Genomic DNA, 25799 nt, shown 5'->3' with positions numbered 1-25799 from the left:
TTTTCTCGAGTGTGCTGATTCTGCCCCTGCATAGGAGGAAGGTAAAGCTGATTATTGCATTCCTGAGGATTTGTGGAAAAGCAGCAGCTGAGGAGAGGAGAGACCCCACGCTGGAGGAAGAAGAAAGCTGGTGGCGGACACCGGAGGATTCAGCCCCTGGGTGCTGGTGAGGAAACGCGGCTCCGTCAGTGCTGCTGATGGGAACAGGCAGCTTTTGTTGCTCTTTGTGGGCACAAACCCCACGTTTCTGCCCCAACGTGCAGCACACCTGGCTCAGTGCAGGACCCATCCCCAGGCGAGCCCTCGGCCTCCCGCTGCACTAATCCCACCCACCCGCTTCACCGCTCGGCTGTTTTCCTTCTCAAGGCCTGCTGCTTGCTTCATTCATGCCTTTTCCTTCAAACCCCAAAATGAACTCCCCTTAGGCTTTGGTACATGACTGCTGCTCCAACAGAAGAATTTTGTTAGTGCTAATCCTGGTTTATTTTTCATCCAGCTGGATCACGGACTGTTACCTAGCTCAGCAGCACTCTGGGGGCATCGTGTTAGCCCCCAGAGCCTGGATGGGCTGGGGGCGAGGGGCAACATCTGACACGCTGCTTTGCAGGGTCGGGGTGCTGAACTCTGTCCCCCCGAAAGGCTCCTAAGGAAAGGCAGCCTGAAACGTCGGAGCTTGCGTGGGCTTCCCCTGGCTGCAGAGGCACGGAGAAAGCAGCAGTCGCTGGGAGGCTGCGGGAGCGGGAATCCATCGAGGAAGAAAAAGATTTTAAGACCACGGTCCTGCTAAAACTGCCGTGCGAGATTACATTGGATGCCTCTGCCTGCTTGAAAGCTTAAGCAGAGGTTTAGGACCGATGCAAATAATCCTCGTCCCTGCAGGAAAAACTGGCTGGGTTTGTTGTTCGAAGCTGCCCGCCGCAAGTTTTCTTAAAAATCTGGCTTTACAGATGGAAGCCGACAAGAAATGTTCCTGTGACTTTCTCCCTGAGCCAGCAGCGCAGCCCTGCACCCAGCTGTCACGTGTGGGGCGGCCGTCTGAGACCCCCAAATCTCCCTCAGTGTTTAGAGGAGCTCGCTCAACGGCAGGGGGGCTTGTTCCCCCCCCTCCCCAAAACGGAAAGAAACGTCAATGTTGACTTAACAGTCGCTGATCTGGGGAAGCAACCCCTCCTCCTTCTTCCCCAAACCAGGGAAATGCGAGTTGTCAGTCTAAATGGATCTGGTTAGATTGATATCAGCCAAAGAATTGATATTCTTTCTGGTATTTAACCAAAAAAGTGATAGTCTTATGTCACTCCAAATGTGGTTTTAGATAAACAGATTCTCTCCCCTCTGTTGTTACAAAACATTTCGTGTGTCAACATTAGGGATTGTATCAATTATCTGGCTCTAGCTGTAATGGGAGGGAGGGGGATTTCCTTTGGGTAGAGACAGAGAGATTTGGGTTATCATCCATATTTATTGAGAGCCCTCATGATTTTTCCCCGTTTACTTTTGAGAAGTATGGGATGAAACCTTTACAAAAAGACAAGTTGCTTTGCGAAGCATTTATCACAGCAAAACGATTTTATTTTTCCTTTTAAGACAGCGTTAGGGCTCCAGGCGGTGTTAGACCCTGCCCAGAAGAAAGCAAACCCGAAGGACACGCAGTTCTTCAGGATGAAGATCGACGTGGTGCCGTGAGCGGAGGGATAAGAAGGGCAGCGGTAAAATGTAGCTGCAAGCGCCGTGGTTGTGCTGGGGGGGGGTCACAAGGAGGTTTCAGGCGTGTGAAGCCCTGTCCTGGTCGCAGGGCTGGAGCAGCAGGCAGCGAGCGCTCCCCGCTCTGCGCTGCAGCCACCTTTAATTAAATAAGCAAACCATTAACTCAGAGGATAGATTTGTTGTTGGACCTGATCTTGGCTCATCCTCTGTCTGTTCCTGAAGAGTCTCATGTTTTTCTTGGCATTTTCATGGCACAAGGCTCAGGGCACGGCATGAGCTCCCTGCCTGGGTGGGAGCTGATGGAACCTCTCGCCCACCGACCGCCCAGCTGCAGTGGGCCAAGCACTTCGGACACGACCAGAGGTATCACACTTGTGGCAGGCTCTGTGCCGGGCCCCTTTGCTGCCCCTTTTCTACCCAAAGCCGCAGGAGATCTGAGGTTCAGCGAAGAGGATTAGTGGTGTATTAGCCTAAAACCAGAAATTGGTTTTGCCGACAGAAAGAGACCAGGGGAAAAAAAAAAATCAGCATCATACCCATAAATATCCAAAAATCCACTAGAGCAGCAGCATCCTCACAGCAAAATGTTGTGATGTTCATATTTTTCCCTGCATAGCGAAAAATAAGGGATATTTTTTTTCCAGGTATATTGTTTAATACCTCTTTAGATGGAAAACCTGTTTCTGATCTGCTCTGTAATCTGTTGTCTTTACTAGTGCTGCGCCCAAGCCTTCCTCTTAGACCCTGACTGCCTTCCCGGCTTCATCCCCATCTCCAGTCTATTTGCTGACCCTTTGCTCTTCCTCGGAGAATTGATCCTAATCCTCCAAACAATTTCGCTGGCATTTGAAGGGCCAGACACTTCTTATTCCACTAATCTAGAGAAGGGGATTCTGGAGATCGCTTCATACGCACCCCTTCTGCTCCCAGCCCCGCACGACCTTGCCTTTATCTCCACAAATCGGAACACGGAGGAAGTGGATAAATAAGTCTGCATCAAAGTAAACTTATTATTTCCAGCTTTCCTATTCTTCCTTTTTAATCACGTATTTTGAAGGTCAATAGCAATTGTTAGGCCTCCCATCAAAGTAAGAATATGTATTTCCACAAGGAAATGATGAAATTTGGGGGTTTATTTCAGAAGCTTTTGGGATTTCACCTCTCTCTGTTATTATTTGCTCAAACCATTTCAGAACTACGGCAAACACCTGCTTTCCCCTTCACGTTCCCCTGCACCCTCTATCACCACATTCTGGCAGCTGTTGTTGGTGTCACTGAGAAAAAGGCGTTTCTGCTCAAAAAAGAACATTTGAGAGTCCCTGGTGGTCAGAATCACGACCTTGTGGTTGTGCGCCACATGGTGTACGTGCTTTTAGGGCAGGAAGAAGGGAGCTCCATCATCTGGGCATGGCTGGTTGTCTCAGACACCTCTTTAGTTGCTAAATTCAGTCGGTATTTCACAAAAATTGGAAATCGAATTTAGGGCAACGGAGCTGGGGCAGGGTCTGGAGCACAGGTCTGCTGGGGAGCGGCTGGGGGAACTGGGGGGGTTCAGTCTGGAGCAGAGGAGGCTGAGGGGAGACCTCCTGGCCCTCTGCAACTCCCTGCCAGGAGGGGGCAGAGAGGGGGGATGAGTCTCTGGAGCCAAGGCCCCAGCGCCAGGCCCCGAGGGAATGGCCTCAAGCTGCCCAGGGCAGGGTCAGGCTGGCTCTGAGGAAGGATTTCTGTGCAGAAGGGGCTGTTGGGCGTTGGAATGGGCTGCCCAGGGCAGGGGGGAGTCCCCGGGATCCCTGGAGGGGTTGAAGAGTCGGGCTGAGCCAGCGCTGAGGGATCTGGGGGAGTTGGGAACGGTCAGGGGGAGGGTCATGCTTGGGCTGGAGGAGCTGCAAGGGCTTTTCCAACCGGGATGATTCTGTGAAAGTAAGGGGGAAGCGGCAGCGGAGGCAGGGGTGCGTGGCTCTTGCAGAGCCCTGACGCCACGCGGGGGGCCCAGCGCTACCCCAGCCCTTTGCCGCTCCCTCGGCCTCACGCTGCCCTCGCCCCGCCCCGCTCCTGCCTCGGGGCTCCCCTCGGGTTCCCGCCAAACCACATTTCCCGTCGTGCCCCGCGCCGCCGCGCCCTTCCCATTGGCTGGCGGGGGCGGCCCCGCCCCGTGTCGGCGGCCCCGCCCCGCCGCCTCTCGGACTGCATCTCCCGGCGTGCCCCGCGGCAGCTGCGGTTGGCCTCGGCCAATCAGCGGGGCGGCGCCGCAAGGGGCGGGCCCGGGGCGGCGGGGGAGGCTGTTTAAAGTGGCGCTTGCGGCGCGCGAAGGGAATGGCGGAACCGGCGGACTATCCCCCGTTCCAGCTGGGGAAGCCCCGCTTCGAGCAGGTACCGGCGGGGGGCGGGACGGGAGGGGGAGCGGCGGCGGGAGCTGCCCCCCCCCCATCTCGCTACGCGGCATCGTTTACCCCCCCCCCCCCCCCTCCTCTGGGTAAGGAGAGACCCCCTCTCCTCCCGCCCCCCCCAGCGCCGCGCGCTGATTGGTGCGCAGCCCCCCTGCCGTTGGGCCGCGCGGCTGTCACTCAGAGCCACCGCCCCCCGCCCCGCGGCGCCTCCCGCGGCGGGCGGTGATTGGCGCGTCCCGCCGTGCCCCTGGGCCGCGGGTTCGAGCCCCGCGGCCGCCGCTCGAGGGCAGCGGGGTTGGGTGTGGGGGGGTCCCGGGCGCCAGCGCACGGCGCGGCCTCGGCCTTTCCCCAGCCCACCCCTTCCCCCCGCGGTAGGATGTGGTGAGGGCTGGGCCCTGCCCTGGCGGGCGTGGCGGCGGGCCCAAGGTTGCAGGGAGGTGAGGAGCTGCCCCGGGAGGGAGCGGGGCCTCCGGGGCAGCAGGGAGCCCTGGGGGGGCCGGGAGCCAGGGCCGCTCCCGGTGGGGTGCTTTGGCCACCTCACAACAGACTGGATGAGCTGCGAGGTCCCTTCAGCCACCTCCACGCGGTCGGGGTGGCAGTTGGGGAAGGGCTGATGCTTGGGAAATGGCGTCGTGTGGGGTGTCTGAGGGGGCCGTCGAGGAAACATGGGTTAGGAGCAACGCGTGAGGTGAGGAAGCAGCACCTGCCTGGCAGAGCCGCCCCGTCCTCGGTACCCGATGACCGGGGAAGGGTGAGGAAGGCCTGCGGCCCACAGTGGCCGTTCCCAGGTGAGGAGAGCCAGTGCAGGAGTCAGAGCAGCTCGGCCCCGCTGCCGCCTTCCACAGCCTCTCTTGACAAGCGCCCCACAGGCTCCCGGCCATGGCACAATGGACCGCTCTTCATTCTCATGGAGCCGTGTCAGGCTGACAGAAGTTCATAAAACCTCCTTCCGTGGCTCGTGAGCTGGTTAGGGCTCCTCTGGAGAGGAACGAGCCGTTGCAATTACCGAATCAAGAACGAGTAGCAGGAGTCTGCTCATTAATAGGTGTGTACCCCCCGCCACTATTGGGGCAATCTCCAAGGAGACTCTCTTCCCACCATCCGCACAAAATCTGTACGGGACTGCTGTTTGCCAACCATCTGACTTGTTAATTGCAGCTCGCAGAGCTTGGCTTGACCGAAGCCACCCGTTTGGGTTGCTGAGAAGTCCGGTTGCTGATTTCCCGTGGGGAGCCAGCTCTCGGGTGGTGGATCTACATGCCTCTTTCCCCGCTGCCTTATCCCTGTTCGGGAGGTTGTGGCGGGACCTCAGAGCAACAGATTTCCCCCACAGCAAGGAAGGGGTGACTTCCCCGCGCCGGGAGCCTGCTCGGCTGCGTGAGCCGAGGGATGCTCAGGCTGGGGAGATGAAGCTTTTTAATAAGGAGAGGAGGAGGAGGAGGAGGAGACGCTACTCCCTTCTAGACACCACAGATGATTCGAGGCACACTTGGCAGCGAGTCAGGCACAGAATCGGTGCGTTCTGTTCATTAAGGAGCGACTGTCACTTGTAGCAACATTTAGAAAATGTTTCGAGGGGTATGGCAGGATGTTAATGATTGCGTGCGCGTTTGAGCGGAGACGTCCTCTCTCCTCGCTGCCACTCCTGGGAGATGAGACGGGTGCGTTTCCACCGCCGGCTGGATTCAGGGTGAGGGTTGCCCGTTGACAAAAGCACCCTTGGGACTGGATGCTTCGGGGGTGCTTTGCCAGAGGGTCACACCAAGCATCAGAAATCATTCCCCTTCTCTTCTGTAGTGGTTTTATTCCTTTTCGTGTAAAATTTTCTGCAAAGCAGCGTGGAGGCCCAGTGGGAGCTGTAGAATGGGTCACGGTGCTGGTGTCCTGCCAGCTCTCACCCCGTGCTCCCCTGCTTTCTCCTGCTCCATCTACCCATGTGTTAAGACCAGTCTGGGGTCCAGCAGTGTTGTGGGGTCACAGAGCAAGGGAGGCTAGAGGCCGCTGGGGCTTAGGACACCCAGTTGGCTCTGCTCAAGCTGGGACAGAGCAGCCTGACCCAAACCCATCAGTGCTACAACCACATCCCATCGCCCGACCTGGCAGAGCCGAGGTCCTTCATCTCAGGGTCAGACAGTTATGGTTATTTATTTCCCGTATTGTTTGCTACCAAACTTCAGTCTCCAGTGCTGGGTAACAACACCTAGGTGAGCCCAAGGGATCAGCAGACCTTAAACACCACAATCCTTTTCTAGCAGCTCTTCGGTGCATTTTCCCTCATAGCTGTCAGCCTTTCCCATTCTTTCAGTGGCCTGTTGCAGGGTTTTATATGTTTATAAGATCTGGGCTTTAGCAGCCCAGCTGACAAAGGGTGCCTTACTTGTTTTGGAAAGGATTAGTGACGCTTCGGGTGGCTGTTTGAATTCTAGACGTGGCCCAGTGTGATGACAGCATTTACTTTTCCTCTGAAATGCTGGCTGGGAGGAGGACTGGGGCTATTTAAGGGGAGATTTGACTAAAACTGGGGCTGGGAGAGATGCAGGGAGCTGTGCTAAGCATCTTTGTCCCTGCGGGGGGGGGAAACAAGGAAAAGTTATGTGTTAGGAACAAAAACCTTGGAGAACAAACTCAGATGCCTGGGGATTTGGTTCAGAGGAGACACGGTGGTTTCCTTCCCCTGCCGTGGCCCTGAGCTCCCGGAAAGTGGCTGAGCAGAATTTAGGACAGCAGGCGGGAGAGGTCCATCCCCACCTCTGGAGTTATTAAATTCCCCTTTCCCCCCCCCCGTGTTTTGCAGTTCACTTCTTTTTCCTGATCTTTAGGCAAGAGGCATTCTGTCGAGTCACCTTTTTTGTTGTTGTTGTTTCTTTGCTGGAAAGAGCCTCTGCCTCCCAGTGGAAGCAGCCTATTTTTAGGTAAAAGAAGAAATGAGGACATTGGGCTTGAGAATGTGTGATAAGAACTTAATTTTCTGACAAGTAGTTCTAACTTGTTAGGAATACTTTTGTTTTTTTTTTTTTTTCCTTCCTCCCCCTTTAGGGATTTGCTAAGTGCTCCTCCTTTTAGAGCCAGAGCACTAAATATGTGTTCCCAGTGCTCTGAGGTCTTTGCCTGTAGCCCAGACATTTACCCTGGTCGAAATAAATGCAATTTTTTCTCTCAGAAGAGCTGAGAAAACCTTTCCAGTAAGGGTCTAAATAAGGTGTGGTTGTAACTGATTGCTAACCAGGGGTGTTAACTGCTGGGGGAAGGTTGTGCCAGTTAAACTGGTGGTTTTTATTGGGGTCAGCCCTCTAAAAAGTAACACGAAGTTGTGTTGGCTAGTGTGAGAGGACTGCAAGCACAGGGGAAACCAAACGAGAACTGAGCTGACTTCCTTCCCATCTGAAGTTGAGGGTGGTCATCTCTGCAAGAACTCCTGAGCATGCCTTGTCCTCTTTGCAAAGTCGGAAATAATACAAAAAAAGTCACAGTTCTTAGATCCTTCAAGGGGAGGAGAGGGAATTAAACCCAGAACTGTAAGCATCTTTTATCCCTTGAACAGCTCAGCATGTACGTACGGTCATGGAGTACATGGTGTGCTTAGGCTGTTTTATTCTGTTGGCCAAACACGCCATTTCTGTGCCTGCGATATCAACAGCATGGCTAGAGATGTGCTGTTGTCAGAGCTTGGCCTTGCAGATATTTTAAATGTTGGAACTCAGCACATCCTAATCTCAGAAATGTCTTATAAGGACATTATTAGTGCTGCAAATCATTATTTCTTGCTCTCTGTATACTTGACTCTGTTAAGTTTAAAGCACAGACAGGGTTTTTTAGCCCCCCCCTTCGCCAAACGACATGCCTCCTATGTCCAGGATAACCCTTGTAATAACAGACAGATGAAGAGGCTGTTGATTTGATACGCCTCTCAGGAACTCAGTGGGTCGCTGCTTGCGTACTCCGATTGCTGAAAGCCCTGGGACAGGCAGCAGGAGGAACCAGAGCCGTGTCGTGACATTAACACAGAAGTTTCGCCTCGTGCTGCTTGTGTGATGTTATTCTCCGCTTTAAAAAGTGAATGAAACTCCTCTCTCCTAAAGGGGGATCATTATGGAGAAGGGATTTTCTTGAAAGGCTGTGGGAGGATCACAGAATCCTCTCAGTTGGAAAAGCCCTTGCAGCTCCTCCAGCCCAACCATGACCCTCCCCCTGACTGTTCCCAACTCCCCCAGATCCCTCAGCGCTGGCTCAGCCTGACTCTTCAACCCCCCCAGGGATCCCGGGGACTCCCCCCTGCCCTGGGCAGCCCATTCCAACGCCCAACAGCCCCTTCTGCACAGAAATCCTTCCTCAGAGCCAGCCTGACCCTGCCCTGGGCAGCTTGAGGCCATTCCCTCGGGGCCTGGCGCTGGGGCCTTGGCTCCAGAGACTCATCCCCCCTCTCTGCCCCCTCCTGGCAGGGAGTTGCAGAGGGCCAGGAGGTCTCCCCTCAGCCTCCTCTGCTCCAGACTGAACCCCCCCAGTTCCCCCAGCCGCTCCCCAGCAGACCTGTGCTCCAGACCCTGCCCCAGCTCCGTTGCCCTTCTCTGGCCACGCTCGAGTCATTCAATGGCCTTTTTGGGGTGAGGGGCCCAAAACTGAACCCACTCCCCGAGGGGCGGCCTCCCCAGTGCCGAGCCCAGGGCTCAGATCCCTTCCCTGTCCCTGCTGGCCACGCCAGTGCTGACACAAATGTTTGAGGTTGGGTCATAACTGCTTTAACTCGTTGTATGTGCAGGTCCAGCCCAGCACATACAAACGACTTGAGATGAGGTTGGTTTATGGTAAATGGTGTTTGCAGTCGCCAAGCGTGGCTTTCTGAGCCCTGAAGATGCGCTGACCCTGTTGATTCCATACGGGGGCCTGCAAACACATGCTTAAAATCAAATTGCGGAGAAGAGGAGGGAGTAGGGACACCTTTGAGTTTGATGTTTCTCTCTTAACTTCAGAGAACCTGCCAAAAAAGCCATCCGTTGGCTTTTTTACATCTCTATAAGCCAGGATTGGGTTTTACACAGGGAGTTTGTTTGTTTGTGTCTTGTGCTACAAGACGTAAGTCCCTACTGCTCCACGTAACGCAGGTGGGAGGTTTCCTTGCTGCTCCCTGGCTGTGCTCACGTTCACGACCTGTCACTGCAGGGGGCTGAAGTTGCTGAGATGCAGGAGCTACTCCCCGACAGACTCTTGGCCCTTTATTATTGTAAAGTCACACTGTGAGCATCAAAGGACTGAAAATCTGTAGTTTTAGCCTGAACTTGTAAAGGGTTGGTCCACAAACATGTGTGCAATTACACAGCTCCACTGTCCGGCCGTACCTTGCCAGAGTTCTATTGCTTAGTGGCTTGAATTTTCTTAATTTGGTCTGGTTTAGCTTAAATCTCTTCCTAATTAATTTAACGCTGACGTAAGCCTGATTTTTTTAGCTAAAAAAAAAAAAAAACAACCCAAGCCTGCATGCCTTTTGCTCTGGCTTAATTAAATCCTTTTAAAAATCTCGCTGTAATTAACTCAGTAAAGTTGCGCATATCTCCTGTTCTTCCCAGGGCGGCCCAGCACATATTTAAAGGACCTCTCTTTAAGGGGATAAGCAAGTGCTTGTTAATGGTCACTCACCTCTTTCGCTGCCTTTCCTCCAATTTCTGGAGTCTCCAAGGAGTCGTTTTCCTTCGAGTTCTTCCCTCGGAGTCAGCTGGATGGCGCGTGGTCCCCAGCACAGCCCCTTTAACGAGCCGGAGTTGTGATGCGCTCGCCGTGAACTGCTGTGCCATGTCAAGGAATTAATATTCCCAGCCGCTTTGCAGAACTTCATCTTGCTTGCAGGCTGGTGAGAAGTGGTCCCAAAATAGCCGCGATTAATCACAGGAAATTTGTGTTTTTCGGTTTTCTTCCAGATAACTGTTTACTACCACAGATGTTACAGGAAGAAAATGGCAAAAAAAAAAAAAGATCGTGGATGGTTATTTGGGAGGTGAAGGTCAAACTTCTGGGTGTCTTGCAAGCTCCATCCCTTGCATGAGTATGATAGCCAGAGCTGGAAATGATCCTGTTTAACTGGAACTGTCCTGAATTCTCACTTAAATCAGAGTTTGGTTGCCTGCAGTGTGGTGTGGGGCTGCTGGTGTGCTGAGCCATGCCTGGCTGTTCCTGTGCCCCAGGGCTTGATCCTCTCACCCTGGTCACTTGTCCTGACAACTCCTGGTCCGCTGGATGGATGCGGAGTTGGTGTGTCCAGTTCAAACCTTGGGGGGAGGTGGAAATACCTTGTTTTCCTGCTATTAGATGATAATTAGCGTGGAATGATGGAGAAAGGGTGGAGGAGAAATGGTCAGAAAGGAGGTACGGGGAAAGAAAGTGGTTTGTGTATGATATACAGCAAAAGAGTAACACTGTTTTAGCGCTGAAATGGCATTTTTAAAGCAAATAAAATCAAATTCCCTCTTCTTAGATTTTGTAATAATGAATTAATGAATGAGCACGTGTTTGCCAGAGCCTGGGACGAGGCAGTAGCTGGTGGGAGAAGGGCCGAGCAGTGCCTTGGCTGTCTTGAGTTGCAGGAATAACAGGGTGCTCTGTTGTGTTGACCTGCAGAAAGTGGTTTCTGAAGTAAAAGGACTGACAATATGGACCGTGGGCAAGTTCTTGCCACAATGCCTGGCCTTTCCCTCCTTGTCCTGCACCCCAGGAGTTTGTTTTAGCACTGTTTTGCTGAGCTAATTCTGTTCTGTACGAGAGTGCCAGCTGCTCCACGTATTCTAAAGCCCTCAAACTAACAGAGCTGAAAAAGAAGGCAGTCATAACCCAGGGAAGTAAACGCTTGGTAGCAATGGCAGAATTTCAAGCAGTTATGGAAGAAAAGTATAAAAACTAGAAACTGCAATATTGTGCTTCACCTGAGGTCAGTCTCTTGTTTTCCCGAGGCTGAGGTGTTCCATGAGGTGTCTCTTCACTGTAGAAACTGCAGTATGATGTGGCAGTGTCTGGTCTGATCTAGATTAACACCAGATTTTAAATAGCTTTTTCGATAATAGTGAGACAGGAGTTAAAAAAAACAAACCAAACCAAACAAACACGTTTCTAACATGTCTGAATTTATTTCTTCCAATGCTTTTAAAATTAGCTTCTTTGTAGGGGCTTCTCCATTCCTCTTAGCAGAGCCAAAAGGTCTTGTAAGAAAACTGAGAAGGTCACTGTGGGCTTGCTCACTTGGCTTTACCTGCTGCTTTGGAGTGCAGAAAAGACAGCCAGTAATGTGCAGTGGATTCATCTGATGTTGGAAAATAGTTTGGGAGTTGAACGTATTTTAAGCTGAAAGAATTTTGTCGTGTTCTTGTTTACTTATTTCTCATCGTTTTTATTCACAGTTCAGTGCCACGCTCCCATCACACAAAGCATTGCAGTGCTCAGTGAAGCCTGAGTGTGAGCGAGGAGGGTAAAAACGTTGGTGTGCAAATGAAAGTAAATGTGTTCAGGGGCTCTCTGGGTTGAGCCCTTGTAGCCCCACTGTGGGAACCAATTTTTTTTAGTTTGTTAGAGCCAAAGAAGCCCTTCTTGAAGGCTTCTTTGTGGCTGGTCTGCAAAATAGTCTGTTTTGACTGTTGGTTTCCTACTTATCCTGTAGAAACTTGGTGTTTGCAGGAAGCTATTTGAATTAAGACTGGAGAGCAAAATCCTGATCTGTTCTGTGAGTTTGGTTTTGTGGTTAAGTCCGTGAAGGCGTCTTGAGTTGCAGTTGAGTTGCAATGGTTGGATCTGATTTAATTTACCCCTAAATTTCCGAATGGAAACCAAATGGGAAAACAAATACCAATCTTTAATTAAAAATATTCTGATAGATTCTCGTCAGGAGACCAAACCTGGGAAGCAGGAGCTGACCTGGATGTTGGAAAGGCAACCAGCAAGGTCTAGCAGTGAAGCAGCTTTCCATGCTTACCTGAAACAAACCCACAAACTCCCATGGCTGGATGGTGGTAAAAAAAAGAATATTTTTTTGCTCAGGGGCTGTAAAGTCGAGGTAAATCCACTGCTGCTTAGGAGGGCCGGGCAGTGAAATATGCAGTGATGATGTTTGGATGCAGCCTCAAAAAGACAACTTTGCCCTTGGTTGGAATTTGGTTCCATTTTTTGTTCTCAAAGAGACCACAGAAAGAGATCTTTTGTTGTGGAAAAATGAGGTTCTTATTCATCTGTTTGAAAGGTAAACCAAAACTTGTTCAAACTCATATTCCTCTCCTTTGTTTCGGGCTGTTTTTTTCATGAAACAAGCTATGGCACCGTCACTTGGAGACGTTTTAGATGTAGAACTGAGAACTTCCACCCATCCCATTCTGCCACTCATCTTGCTTTCCTGTTGTTCTCCCCTCTCCAAGGCTGAGCTTTATTTGCTTTTCACCCTTTTTTTTTGATAGCAAGCGAGCCCAGCTTGCGTGCACATGAGGGGGAGAAGTGGGATGGGGAAAGAAAGTGCTTTTTTACCAATTAGAATGTTTTTCTTTTCCGTTGCTTGATTAACAAAGCTGCTCTCTTTAAAATCTTGGCCTGTATGTGGGAGTGAATGAGGTTTAATGCAGTTGCCTCATTTGAAGGAACTTGGGCTAGAGGCAGCAGAGTGAGAAGTTTGTTAATGGTTTGTCTTCTGCTGTGGTGGCGATGAGGGATGTCGTTGAGGCGAGCTGTGAGCGTGCCCAGCTGATCAGGATGTGTTAAAGGATAACTCGCTGTCATGGGACTGCAGCTCACCCTGTTTCTTGGGATCTGGGAAAGAGGTTTTGGCTTCAGTCACTGTCACGGAGATTGAGCCTCAGGGTGACGGAAGGTTGGGTGGTGGTTGAGCACCAGAATCCCTTTCGTGGGAGACTTTGAAGAGGGGTTTTTCACTTCCAGGTGACTCATGAGAGCAACAAAGAAAAGCACATTTATGTAATTGTGTTTTAGAGAGCTCATTGTAATGCAGAAAGAAAGTGGAAACCACAGGTGATGAGTTGGGTCTTGTTGCCTGCCCAAGGGGAGGGAGGATGGGCTCCAGCTCAGGTCTCGCCGCCTGGTCTCTTTGTGCATCACTGATGGTCAGAGATGTTCTTCAGAACTGGCTTCTGCTTTGGGTTTCAGCCTGGGGAGGAAGTCCCTGTGTGCTCCCCTTGTCCTTTCTGTGAAGTGGCAGTGGCAGGAGGGTCATTTCTTTATTTTTTCAGAAGTGGGGATGAAAGAAGTGAGCACTGAAATAGTGGATGGAAAAGTGAGCAGTGATGAACCTTGGTCGTCATCTCCTAGCAAGCCCGTAGCTTGGTGCCTGCTACCAGTCCGGGTTAATTTTCTTGGTTCCTAGTCTAGCCTGTATATCCAGACTTTTATTTTCCAGGATAAAACAATTTTGTTTCTTGGAGAAAGCCTTCAGAAAGTCCCAAGACTTTTTCATCCAGTTCTTTTTAAGTTTCATGAGGCTGGAAAGGCACTTTTTCCCTTACTGGGTTGCAGCATTTATGGTTGGTTTTGTGTGTACATGTACTTAAAGATACAGATGTTGGCCATAAGCATTTGAAGGAATGGTTAGCAACTCTGCATGGTAGAATTAGCTTTTTTTAAAATTTTTTTTTGCTGTGGACCTTACTGTGAAGTTTGTGGGAGACTCGGTGAGGCCTGTTGTCCTGACCCTGCTGGAATGGCCCTGCCTTTGCTAGCCAGAAATATTTCTTTGCAGAAGGGGCTGTTGGGCGTTGGAATGGGCTGCCCAGGGCAGGGGGGAGTCCCCCGGATCCCTGGAGGGGTTGAAGAGTCGGGCTGAGCCAGCGCTGAGGGATCTGGGGGAGTTGGGAACGGTCAGGGGGAGGGTCATGGTGGGGCTGGAGGAGCTGCAAGGGCTTTTCCAACCCAGATGATTCTGGGGTTTTTGCAAACGTGCCACTGAGAACAAGCCCAATCCATAAAGTTATGGTTTCTTTTACATAGGTTAAGGTTCACAGTCAGTTTTATGCTGTGTGTTTGTGTAGGGGATGGCACGATGAATGCCAGCCCTAGTTTAGTGCTTGGACAATTCCGCAATAAATGTAAGACATAAAACTGTGGCTTGTCTGACTGCAGAATGAACGGGTTCAGGCAACACCACCACCTGAAAGCGAATCCTTTATTTAAGGATCAGCCTTTTGGCACTCTCAGCTCCCCGATCAGACGGTTGCAGCAGCGGGAGAGTGTCAGCGCTGGCCCAGGGCAGAAGAGGAGGAGAAGGCGTGGGAACGGGGTTGCAGCAGGATGGGTTTGAGCTGCTGAAACGTGTCCTAAGCTGGGGGTCACTGAGTTGGCACTGGGCAAAGATCGGAGCAGGAGACCAGCACTGGACCCGAGCCAAACAAAAACCGACCCTGGGCTACGGGACCGGCTTCCCGAGAGCCTCCGCAGCTTTCAATCTGTACTGCTAACAGAACATTTATATCATGTACCCTTGAACTTACGGTCTCATTCCCCCTTCCTTGTGCCTTCTGTCGATTACACCTTTTAAAGCAGGTGTAAAATACTGATGTTCTATTTAATTCTATTTAATATTGTTTTTCACAACGTGAAATGCAAATCACAACGATGAAGGCAGTGGAGAAGTCAAGACCACTTAAATTTAAAAGTGTGTGTGTCCTCTTTCTGTTCCTGTTTAAACCACGTACTCCCAGCTGCTCTGAATTCTCCCGTTGCTGTTTGGCGTTGAGCAAGTGCAGCAGGATGGGCAGTGGGAGAGGGACGCTGGAACGTGGGAGCGCTCAGGATAACGTGACGAGGGACCAAGTGAGTCACACGTTCGTTCTGTCACTCCCTGCACCACTGGCAAGCGTCGGGCAGCAGCGATGTGGAGGGCAGTGGCATCTGCAGAGCTCTTTATACTGAAAAATAAAAGTAAAGCAGCAAAACGCCAAGCTCACAAAAGCTAGAAATTACCAGAATTAGTGTTAATGAAATCAACGCTAATTAAAAACCACTGGGCTGCTTTTTTTTTTTTTCTTTCTGAAGTTATGTGAAGCTATTTTGTTTAGTTGCGGGTTTTTCTTTTTTTAGTGCAGAACATGGAAAAATAACAGCAGAGAGTTTTGTAAGCAGCTGAGAACGGGGTGTTGCAACGCGGGGTGGTGGACGGCAGCGATGCTGGAAACTGCCATGAGAGAGGGATTTCTGCCTGAATAAGTAGGCTGTATTACTGATATTTCTCTGTGCTCGATGGATTCAGCAGAGAATAACCAGCATGTTTCATAAAACGATGCCAGGCTGTGATTAAATGCCATTCTCACTGCTGTATCCATATTCCGCTCTTTTATTTATAGCGTGTTTCTGCATTACAAACTCAAAAAGAGGTTTGCCTGCACGTGGCTGGAGAGCACCCAGGGCAAAGGGGTCCCAGTATTCAAGAGCACATGGGGATCTGTGTCCTGTGTCCTTTCTGCATCTGTGATGGGCTGCAGATTCTGCTGGGGAGAAGCCACGGGAGAGAAAGCAGCCGCTAGACCGGGCTGCCCCGCGCCCGTTTGGCCTTGCCCGTGTCCAGATGAGAGTTTAGGCTGTGCTGAGGCAGCGCTGGCACCCAGCCTACGTCTGCATCCGGATGAAAGAATCCAGACTGATGTTTGAGTGATGGTGTACATGTGTCCTGAGTGCTCTTAACATCTCAGTATTTCATGGTCCGGTGCTTTGGGCTTGCCTAAGTTAATTTCTTTTTTTCTTTTCTTTCTTCTCTAAATACTGAGTCAGAACTGCTCTCCTTTCTTTTGGAGCTGCCTGTAATCTTTTCAACTTGTAAAACAATTTGGTTATCTCTGCCTTCTTTCAGACTTTGTTCCCTGTTCTCTGGATCCCCTTGTGGTCCTTCAGACACTTTTGCTGCTCCCAACGAAAGCATCTTCACCAGCTTTTGCACAGCGTTATCCCTATCACAGGCATATCTAGATTTAGGGAACTGGGGGGTTCAGTCTGGAGCAGAGGAGGCTGAGGGGAGACCTCCTGGCCCTCTGCAACTCCCTGCCAGGAGGGGGCAGAGAGGGGGGCTGAGTCTCTGGAGCCAAGGCCCCAGCGCCAGGCCCCGAGGGAATGGCCTCAAGCTGCCCAGGGCAGGGTCAGGCTGGCTCTGAGGAAGGATTTCTGTGCAGAAGGGGCTGTTGGGCCTTGGAATGGGCTGCCCAGGGCAGGGGGGAGTCCCCGGGATCCCTGGAGGGGTTGAAGAGTCGGGCTGAGCCAGCGCTGAGGGATCTGGGGGAGTTGGGAACGGTCAGGGGGAGGGTCATGGTGGGGCTGGAGGAGCTGCAAGGGCTTTTCCAACCCGGATGATTCTGTGATTTTTCTAAATGTGGCACTAAGAACAATCCATAAAGTTATGGTTTCTTTTACATAGGTTAAGGTTCACAGTCAGTTTTATGCTGTGTGTTTGTGTAGGGGATGGCAAGATGAATGCCAGCCCTAGTTTAGTGCTTGGACAATTCCGCAATAAATATAAGACATAAAACTGGGTTTGTGCTTGGTCTCATCTTTCTCATTCTTTCCATTAAAGAGAAAACTACTTCCCTTGCTGAGACATTAAACTCTTCTTGGAGCCTTTGAAAATAAAATCTCACATACTTTTTTTTCCAGCAGTGGAGGAGTTTCTTTGCACTAGTTTCTCCCTAAAATTGGGGACCCCGTGGTGCTGCTGGCCCTGCGGGATGGGTACCAGAGGGTGTGAGGCTGAGCGGCGCAGGGACGGCGATAAAGACACTGCGGGGTGGGAACTGCTGCCACAGCATTGCTCGGTGTGGGGGTCTGGAGCTGCACGTTGGTGACCTCAGACATCTCTCAGGAATCTGATAGCAAAGCAGGCAATATTTTATTTTGGGGGAAAAAGTAAAGGATGTTTTAGCAGCTTGATACTACCCTTTTATTAAAGCATCTGTATTAGTGTCCTGTTAATAGCAACACTGCTGTTAGCAGGATCCAAATCCTCATCTTTTCCTTCAGACTTCCTATAACAAGTTACCAGCAAATAGCTTCTATATTACTTCTTTTTAGTTGCTACTTAGTTCTACAGGGGAAATAAAACCTTTCTCTGCAGCAGGTGAAAGGCAATTTCTAACTGAACACATTTTTTTGTTTGTTTTTTTCTTTTTTTTCTTGTCTTCCAGACTTCATTTTATGGCAGGTTCAGGCACTTCTTGGACATCATCGATCCACGCACTCTCTTTGTTACTGAGGTAATGTATATGCGCCTTGTTTTCTGAAAGTACTGTTTATTAGACAGGTTTAGATGAAAAACAAGTTTTTCTGTGAACAGCAGAAGTAATGAAGTCAGGTTTCCAGTGGATTTGTGTCTCACAGTTGATTGATTGCCCAACTGAGCTTTGTTAAATGCCTAGCAGAAACCTGCTTTTATTAGACATCAGTGAATCCACACCTGTCAGTCTCCTATCTTCCTCTAGTAACTGGTGAGACCCTGAACTGGTTTCAGTTAAGGAAAATTCCTACAAGTCTTCATGGGAAAAAAATGCAGGTGAGTAGATGAGAGACCAAATTCATTCTCCTGGAGGAAGGGAGCTGGGTGGGTTCACACTGTAATTTTTCAGTGGCTACACTCGAAGACCTTTTCTGAGCAAAATGTTGCAGTTTTTCCATGGATATTTCCCTGTTTTTAACAGATGTCTGGGTTTCTGGCCCATTTATGTTTCATTCAGTGTTGTCCAGCATGACTGCATTTCTCTGCTTTCATAAAATAGGTGTGGGGAATCCTTTAGAAGAAATATTTCTACTGGTGATCTTAAATTCTGCCTGTTGGCAGAAAATTTAGGATTTTGCTTTCAGTGAGGGCAGCTGCTTTTTCCTTTTTATTTTCTCTCTTTTTTTTTTTTTTTTTTTTTTTTCCAGGATAGTGTAAGATGAAAATATATGTGCAAGCAATTCTCAAAACACAGGGTGCTGAACTGCTCGTTGTAGCTAGCGGTGAACTGAGTCCAGTTCTTTACACACTGTAGTAGTGGTGGGAAAAAAGACCTGATGCAATTTTAAATAATCTCTTTCTCTGAAATCAGCCAGCTTTTTTCCAAAACATAAAGCTAAGATGTGTGGTGTTGTTCATTTTGATACCTTTTATATGTGTGCCCAAGAGACCTGCAGACTATAAAGCAGCTGTTCTTCCACTGTCAGATCGAAGATTATACTTTCTATTGTGAATGCACAGGTTCAGATCAAGCCTGAGATTAATTTTCAAAAACCGTGCTGTGGAGCTCAGGCTGGGGAGGTAACCTGCTAGCAAAAGAACGTGGCAATTCCAAAGAGTTGTCACCGTGTCATGATAAAGGGGAATGAAAATCACGATATTACCTGGATGCACTGCACTTTGCAGACTGTAGAGCTACTCTTTAAAGAGGATGTAAACACCTATGCCAGAATAAAACCAATACTCCCCGTTAAAAACTGGGTGCTGCTGTTACCTTAGCAGAGATTTAGTTAAGTGCAACGTAGTGTGTACTGAAGGGGTGTGTTTGACAGCGTGAGGAGTCCTCCGGTGTGAGTTTGTGATGATGCAGAGGCTGTTGTATGTACTTTTTGAGCGCTCTCACTCTCTTTTCATAATTTTGATTCTGAAATTCATAAATAGTGCAGAGGGCTTTCACTGCCTATTGATTTTTGGAGGGAAGGAGAGGATACCTCGCATGCAAAAGGGAATGGGGTGGTGGAGAAAGGAGACTGTCTTTGGCCATTTTTGTCATGCTCTAAGAAGACTAATAGAACACTTAAAGACGGTGAGGAAAGAGGCTCAGAAATGGATCCCGACAAACATTGAAACACCCCTCTCTCACCATTTTCACCAATTTGCACTAGAAAGCTTTGTGGAGTTGGTATTTGGTAGGTTTCCATGAGTGTGTGCTTTCCAGCCTCCTGCTCTGGGGCGCGATGTCGGGGCCAGGATGTGCTGAGGGTATCTGAGGATGAACACGGGCCCTGGGTGCACCGCGAGGTCCTGAGTTGAGATCACTTGGACAGGGGTTCTTCTGCTCGGACAGAAGGAGGTGATTCTGCTCATCTTTTCGGTACATTTTGTTACGCCTTAGCTTGTTTTCCTTTTTTCAAGAGAATTCTGTTGGGTGGAGATAATCCATCCAGTCTGTTTAGTGAAAATTTATCATCTTTTGGGAATGTTTCCATGTTCTAATAATACTCCTCACCTTTCTCCAATCTTCATCTAAGCTATAGCATGTGTATGTATGCAGTTTGTTGGGGTTTTTTTTAATCTGGGTAACCCACAGTGCAGGACTAAGCTTGGTTTTGGCAATGACATCAATATAGAAATAAGACAGAACTCTCAAACCTACTTCTTGTGTATCACCAAAGTTGGGGATACGAGTGAATTTGATTGAGTTAGACTTTTTGCAGCTACAAAAGAGGTTTAAGAAGGCAGCACTGTGTTCACATTTGGGATGGGGTAAGCACTTTCACACTCTGGTTATGGCAGTGTAATGAAACAATTTAAATCGAGTGCCCTAACTCCGTCTGGTTTCACTGTGTACCCAAAACCTGTAATTTTTTTCTGCCCATTTTGTTATCTCCAGCAACAAGCAGTTCTGGTTCCAGAATGAAAAAGTAAGAAATTCACAAAGGAGGAGAGAAGTGAGCTTTTCAGGATCTAAAATACCCGTTTTAAGGGCTGTATCTCTTCTGCCTTTTGAGGGTAATTATCTTGCTCGTCATGCTCCGCTGAGTGTAGAGGGTGTCCAGACTCTTGGGTCAGCTGTCTGTGAGTTGGGTACCTGCTCTGAACTTTGAGATGATCTCTCCTTTGGCTCAGCCTCGTGCTTTTCTACCTGCCCGTTGTCACCTTTTCAAATTGTTAGAAGTTTTTGAAGAGCTTGGTAAGGTTGGGGGTACAGAGTAGTCAGATGGTGTAACTTATTTTATCTAGACACGTTTTGACGAGGTTCTTCTAAGAAGGTGAGACCTAGGGGGGACAAAAAGAGCAAAATCTGAGTGGCCCGTTTTTATCCTAGAGACAGCTGTCAAGATCTGAGTGCCTCAAGCAATTCTGGACCCCAAACTGAACTTCAATGAATGAGGGAGGTTTGGTGGCCGCCTCTGGAGTCTAATAAGCATAGATCTGAACTTCATGGTCTTCAGGAATGGCTTGGTGGCTTTCCAAGGAAGGAAATGCCCTCCGTCCGTTTTCTTTAGCAGTTTGAATTATATATTATTATATGATAGTGATGCTTCAGCAGAACTTCTGCAGCACATATTGTGAAGTCTACAACTATTTCATGAAATCTACTTCTCTTAAGTCTACTTGTCTATCCCTGGAGAAGTCTCCTGGCAGAACAGACGTGAACACCTGAGGTCACGGGAAGCACTTCCCGAAGCACAAAAGCTGCTTTGATTGCTGTGCTCTGTATATCTCATCTTATGCTTTAAAATACTTTGTGTGTATATACGTATAACTAAAAGCTGTTTGGTTTCCTTTGATAATTTAGGTGGCAAATTAAAATCTAGAAAGGGTTTGACGAGAAAGCAGCCGTTTATGGAGAGCTCCTTCCCGCTGACAGATGGCTGCATCTTTCAGGCCCGGGGTTCTCTGAGAACAAATAAATTGCTGTTTGTCTTGGAGGAGCTCACTAGCAAATGCAAAAAACGTAGATAAATGAGTCTCTAATGAGAATGGAGGTTAACCCCATGGAAAATGCCTGGAAATGTAATAATATAATTTTTTTTCTACATCCTTTTTTAAATTGCTGTGTGTTACATTATTGCATCCTGCTGGTGGCTGTTTTGGGGAAGGATGAAGTGATCCCTCTGAGTAGGGGAACCAAGCACAGTGATATCAAGTATAATTAGTCTCAGTGACAGTCTTCTCTTACTCATTTCTTTTTTAATAAAGCAAATTCTTAACACAATTAAAAACTTCCTTGTCTTTTAGAGGTTCTTAAGCATTAATCCTCAAGGGATGGGTGCTGAGTACTGGGTTATGTTGAGCCATACTTTGCAGTCTAAACTCTCAAAAAGGAAGTGTGTGCTTGTGCGAGGCACGTGCCAGGGGCAGTTGGAAGCCGCTTGCTCCAGTTTTATCTTTAGTGGGCTCTGGTAGAATAATTATCTATATCAAACCTGCCTACCAATTTTACTTGCTTTCTGAGTGCATATGATACTGAAACAAGGCACCGACCTCGTGTCAATATTGCATGTAACCTCTAAAGAGGAGGTTTTCTTGCGTGCTAATTCATATCATTACCGGCTTTCTAATGAAATAATTTTTTGGCAGCTACAAATTTGCAAACTTGTCCAATAATTGGGAAATGTGTCATTTCAGAGGTCAAGCCCGACAAGTCCTGTTGCTGAGACCATGAGAAACCCCTCAGTGGGTGTAATGCCTGTTCTCGAAATGTGTGAGGTCAAAATGATCGGAATAATACTTTTAATTGCTCTGTAATTAAGGTCCATTGGGAGAAGCAGTAGGGTCCAGCAGATATTTTGATAGGGCCAACATCCCATCTGACGTTAGCCTGGACAGACTGTTAACACTCTGTGGGAAGCTCTTCATGGAGAAAGCTGTGGGCCTGATAATAATTTAAAACAAAAGTGAAATAAGCATTAAACTGAGCTCAGAGGGGCTGTGTGTTATCTGCTTTTGCTTTATCTCATTGTTCAAAGCATAAATCTGCAGAGCGCCGAGCATCTTGCATTCCCATATTTGGGTTTAAAATGGAAGCAGGATTAGATGTATGTTATTTATATGAACGATACCTTCTTACTCAGCAGATTGACTGTCTGTGTTTATTCAGTGTCACATCTGCTGGCTCTACTTGAACAAAAAGTTTCTGGCTCCTGTTGTCTGTCACTGTAGATCCAATACAATAGGGCCAGCTGGAGTCAAGTCTGCCGTATGTATCATCCATGGAGCAGTGAGACAAAATCGGAAACTGTTGAGTCGCTGATGGCAGAGCACAGCTGGATTTCCATATCCCACATTGAGTTTGTGGTGCCGGTGGCCAGCAGACTCTTACTTTGGCTCACGTGCCAGGAAGTCATCGTTGGTCCGAACCTGAAACCGGTGAAACTCGCAGGCACGCAGCGGAGCATCGCTGGGCTAACGCGGCCTCAGAACCACGAGACAAGCCGTCGTCTGAGCAGAGTGAGATACAAACTGTTCCAGCTTGCCCTGTCCCATCAGTGGTTTTTCTCTTAAAAGCCTCGAATGCAAAACTTGACTCTTTTTCTGTTGATTCTGTAGCAGTAATGTTGTAGTGCTACTGGCATAATGACTGTTATTACGGTCTGTATGTGCACATATGGGTTTCTGGAGGCAGCTCTAAGCCATGTGTAGGCATCAGCTGAGATCCAAGAGAAGACAAGGCACAGATCTTTCAGACAGAAACAGTGTGCCCTGGAGCAAGGAGGACAAGGTGGAGAATGGGTACAAGAGCTCACGTGCTGGATGGAGGTGTCTGACGCGTGTATGTGTGCAGTTATCTACGGGACCCAACGGGGTTGTCTTCTGTTTGCCAGGGTGCTGGAGTGATGGCTGTGAGGGACTTGGGGTAACAATGGAGGATTCCTGGAGGTGGCCATCAGCTCAGCGTGATGTGGGCTACTTTCCTGCTGACATCTCTGAGTTGGTTCTTTCTCCTCCTTTCTCTGACGTGCCAAACGAAGCCCCGAGTAGCGTGATCCTTCAGCAACTCTTTCTACAAAGACTGAAGCATTCTGTTGATGTAGTCCTGCAAGTGTACTCCAGGCCATGAGCTTCTGAGTCCATGCCTGTTGTCCTGAGTCGAAGCAGAGTAGGTTACGTTAGCTCTTTGCACTAAAACTAATGGGTTAAATCTAAGCTGGTTCATTTTTGGCCATGCAGCCAGCCCGTGTGGCTTATGTCATGCAGCAGAGCCCTCTTCCTCTCTGAAAGGTGCCTCCAGGCAGCTGTCCTGGCCCATGGTAACTCCCAAACTGTGACTGGGAATCACTTGGCAGAGGGCTGGATGGTCTGAATCAAAATTCTGCAAGAGATCCTGCTGATGCAGGCTCATGCCCTGGCTCTGACTTGTTCATAACCGTAAACCCAGGCTCACAGATCAGTGGTAGCCCATTCCATACTTCTCGTGGGCTTAGTGAACTGAACTGTCGTTCAAAACGGGGTGTTTCCCAGCTGCGGTCAACACGAGGCAATGACTGAACCTTTTTTCCAAAGACTTGTTGCTGTTGGGGAGCGTCTCCCAGGTGGACGTGGCTTAGGCTGCTGTGGTGGAGCACCCAAGCGTGGAGTTTGTGCTTCTGAATCGCTGAGCTTGGTAGATCCCTGGCACTGCTTCTGGGCTTAGGTTTGTAAGAACATCCTCCGGGTGCAGATGGTCTGTCTAGCACCCTATTGTGAGAGCTGAGACCCCATCATCCACCACTAGAAGTGCTCTAGTTTTTATGAGAAAAGGGGTATGAAAGAAATGATACATACTACTAAAAACTGTGGTTGCTTTTTTTTTTTTAAGTGATGCTATAAAAACTCAAGTGACACTTTTTTTTTTCTACAGATAGCAGTAGAGAAATCAGGCAACAATAAATATTGAAACAGTAGCACAACCTTGTAGACAGACTTTTTTTTTTTTTTTTCCTGTTAAAATGGAAACTAAGTGTAATCTTAGACATTATCAACTCTCATAATAATGCTGTATCGTGCTAAAAGCCAGGGAGTGGAGCCGGCTGGCATTTGGAGCTGTTGCACGCTGTAAAGTTATTTCCTATTTTTTGGAGGCTCTGTTTAGAAGAGTGTGCCTGACTTTTCTAGAAGTGATTCAAGGCAACCATGTCTTTTCACTAATGAAATTTTGAGACTGTGGGTCCTTCGCTAAAACTACCTGAACACCTCCAAGCCATGTGAAAGGCATCTTCTTAATGTGGTCCTTGTGTTTGACACTTTTGTTCGCTTTTTGTACCAGGCTTTTGTCAACCTCGGGAACCATCAGCAGTGTTGGTCTAGGACTCTTTTCTTTGCAAAAGTTCCCCTCTTCCCCCCATGGAGCTGAAAGGGGAAATTCATGAAGACTGCAATTTTAAAAGCAAAATCGGGCTTTTTTGTTTTCTGTTTGTTACCATACTAAACAAGATGGGATCTGGCCAGGGTTGTTATAGTAACTACTAAGATTTCCTCAAGAGAAGGAGAAAAAAATAGAACACAGACCCATTCATCTATTACTTCCAGTTTTTCATTCAGAGTTACATGCTGTTCTGTGGAGATAATTTGCAAGACACACAGTGTAGGTAATTTCAGTGACAAAAACACATACCAGTAATGAGCACAAATGGCTCTCCAGAATGTTGTGCTGGCACTCCTGGGTTATTTTCTAGCTTTGGAGGCAAGAAGGGTTGTCTTCCCTGGATCTGCAGTCATTAGTCATTCAGCTCTCTGGCTTTCCACCTCTGGATTATCAGGCTGTCTGCAATATTATAGAATTATATTTTATTGATACTCATGCTAGGAAATAGCTTTTTTTCCTAATATGCTATTTTAAAACAACTGTGAGGCCAACAGGGCAAGGAGCTATCAAGAACAACTTCAAGGAGCTCAAGCCCTGTTGTGTTCTCGTATGATTACTTTTTCCCACAGGTTGGAAATGCCTGAAACAGTCTAAAATTCCGATTTGTTTCTCATGCCTGCAGTGCTTCACAGTTTTCCAGTGATCAACCAACACTCTTAAATGGTCTTTATTGTAATTGGTTGTTCCAGCCCCAGAGCCCTGAGGGTCTTGCAGAAATCTGAGCCTGCCCAGAAGAGCACGGCCACATGTCCATGCCATTGGATTTCATCCCATGTGCCCGTTTCTTCAGGTCAGCTTTTGTTCCATATGAGATCCTCAGTCCTTCTGGAGGAACAGTACATCACCTAGTGCTGCGTCACCAGAAAGTATCATCCTAATTCATAACTCTTCCTTTTTGTCCATCGTAAGGAGGACTTGGCTTGAAGGACTCATTTCTCTGTCTGGAATATTGGATAGACTTGGAAAAGTACAACCAGTGACTGGCCTTATCCACTGAAGTATTCAGGATGCACTTACTTACGCTCCTAAAGAATGCAGGCTCCTTCCAGGAAAAAGGACTCACATGTTCACTCTGTCACTTGCCTATTATTTTTTATTAAGAGATGTTGAAATTTTAAGGCAGGTTTAGTGTATGCATGCATAGGGAAGGGAGCTAAGAGTTAAGACACATATTTTTGTCACTACATACAGCTTGTCTGTTATGTCTACTCAGACAATGGCAGTTTGGTTCAAGAGCAAGGAGCTGGAGGAGGAATCCACTGAAGATCCCTAAATCCACAGAAACCTCATCAGCCTTGGCTGAAAGTAGTGGGAGGCTGGGAAGGTGCTTAGTGGAGACGTTATTTCTGCTTACCTCTTCCTTGCTTTTCCCTGTGAAACTGCTTGTGGCCACTGTTGGAGGAAGTTCGAGTTGGGTGGATGTCTTTCTCTGGACCAGTAATGAAAGCTTTTATATATTAAGTCATTCTCTGATTTTTTTTTTTTTTTTTTGAGCAAGGCACAGTGTTTCCATAGCCAGCTTTTTAGGTGAAATGAGTGATTGCCTAGCCTTTGAAGACGGGGAGGATTCTTGAACACACTCAGTCATCCTTCATCTTCAATACTCTTTGTAAAATCTGTAAAAACTGATGAATGTAGTTTTGGAATTTCACAATGCCCCAGTAAAATGGGGATAAAGAGAAAACGAAAAGTG

The 25799-nt window shown here is 48.4% G+C and overlaps 1 protein-coding gene across 3 annotated transcripts in view; it reads left to right on the top strand.

The window, feature by feature from the left end:
- The first annotated feature begins 3970 nt into the window (after window positions 1-3970).
- SFXN5 (sideroflexin 5) overlaps window positions 3971-25799 on the top strand; it is a 108104-nt gene continuing 86275 nt past the window's right edge. For 2 of the 3 annotated variants that reach the window (XM_074903690.1, XM_074903689.1), the window contains exons 1-2: window positions 3971-4074; window positions 17228-17296. In XM_074903690.1, coding sequence (XP_074759791.1) covers window positions 4018-4074; window positions 17228-17296 — 126 coding nt within the window. In that variant the 5' untranslated portion in view covers window positions 3971-4017. The remainder of the gene's footprint in view (window positions 4075-17227; window positions 17297-25799) is intronic. The other variant, XM_074903691.1, reaches the window with a different exon arrangement.

Source organism: Athene noctua, chromosome 4 (assembly GCF_965140245.1).
Source record: "Athene noctua chromosome 4, bAthNoc1.hap1.1, whole genome shotgun sequence".
Taxonomy (NCBI): Eukaryota; Metazoa; Chordata; class Aves; order Strigiformes; family Strigidae; genus Athene; species Athene noctua.
Note: the sequence above shows the minus strand (reverse complement) of the source record. Positions and strands in the feature narration are given on the sequence as shown.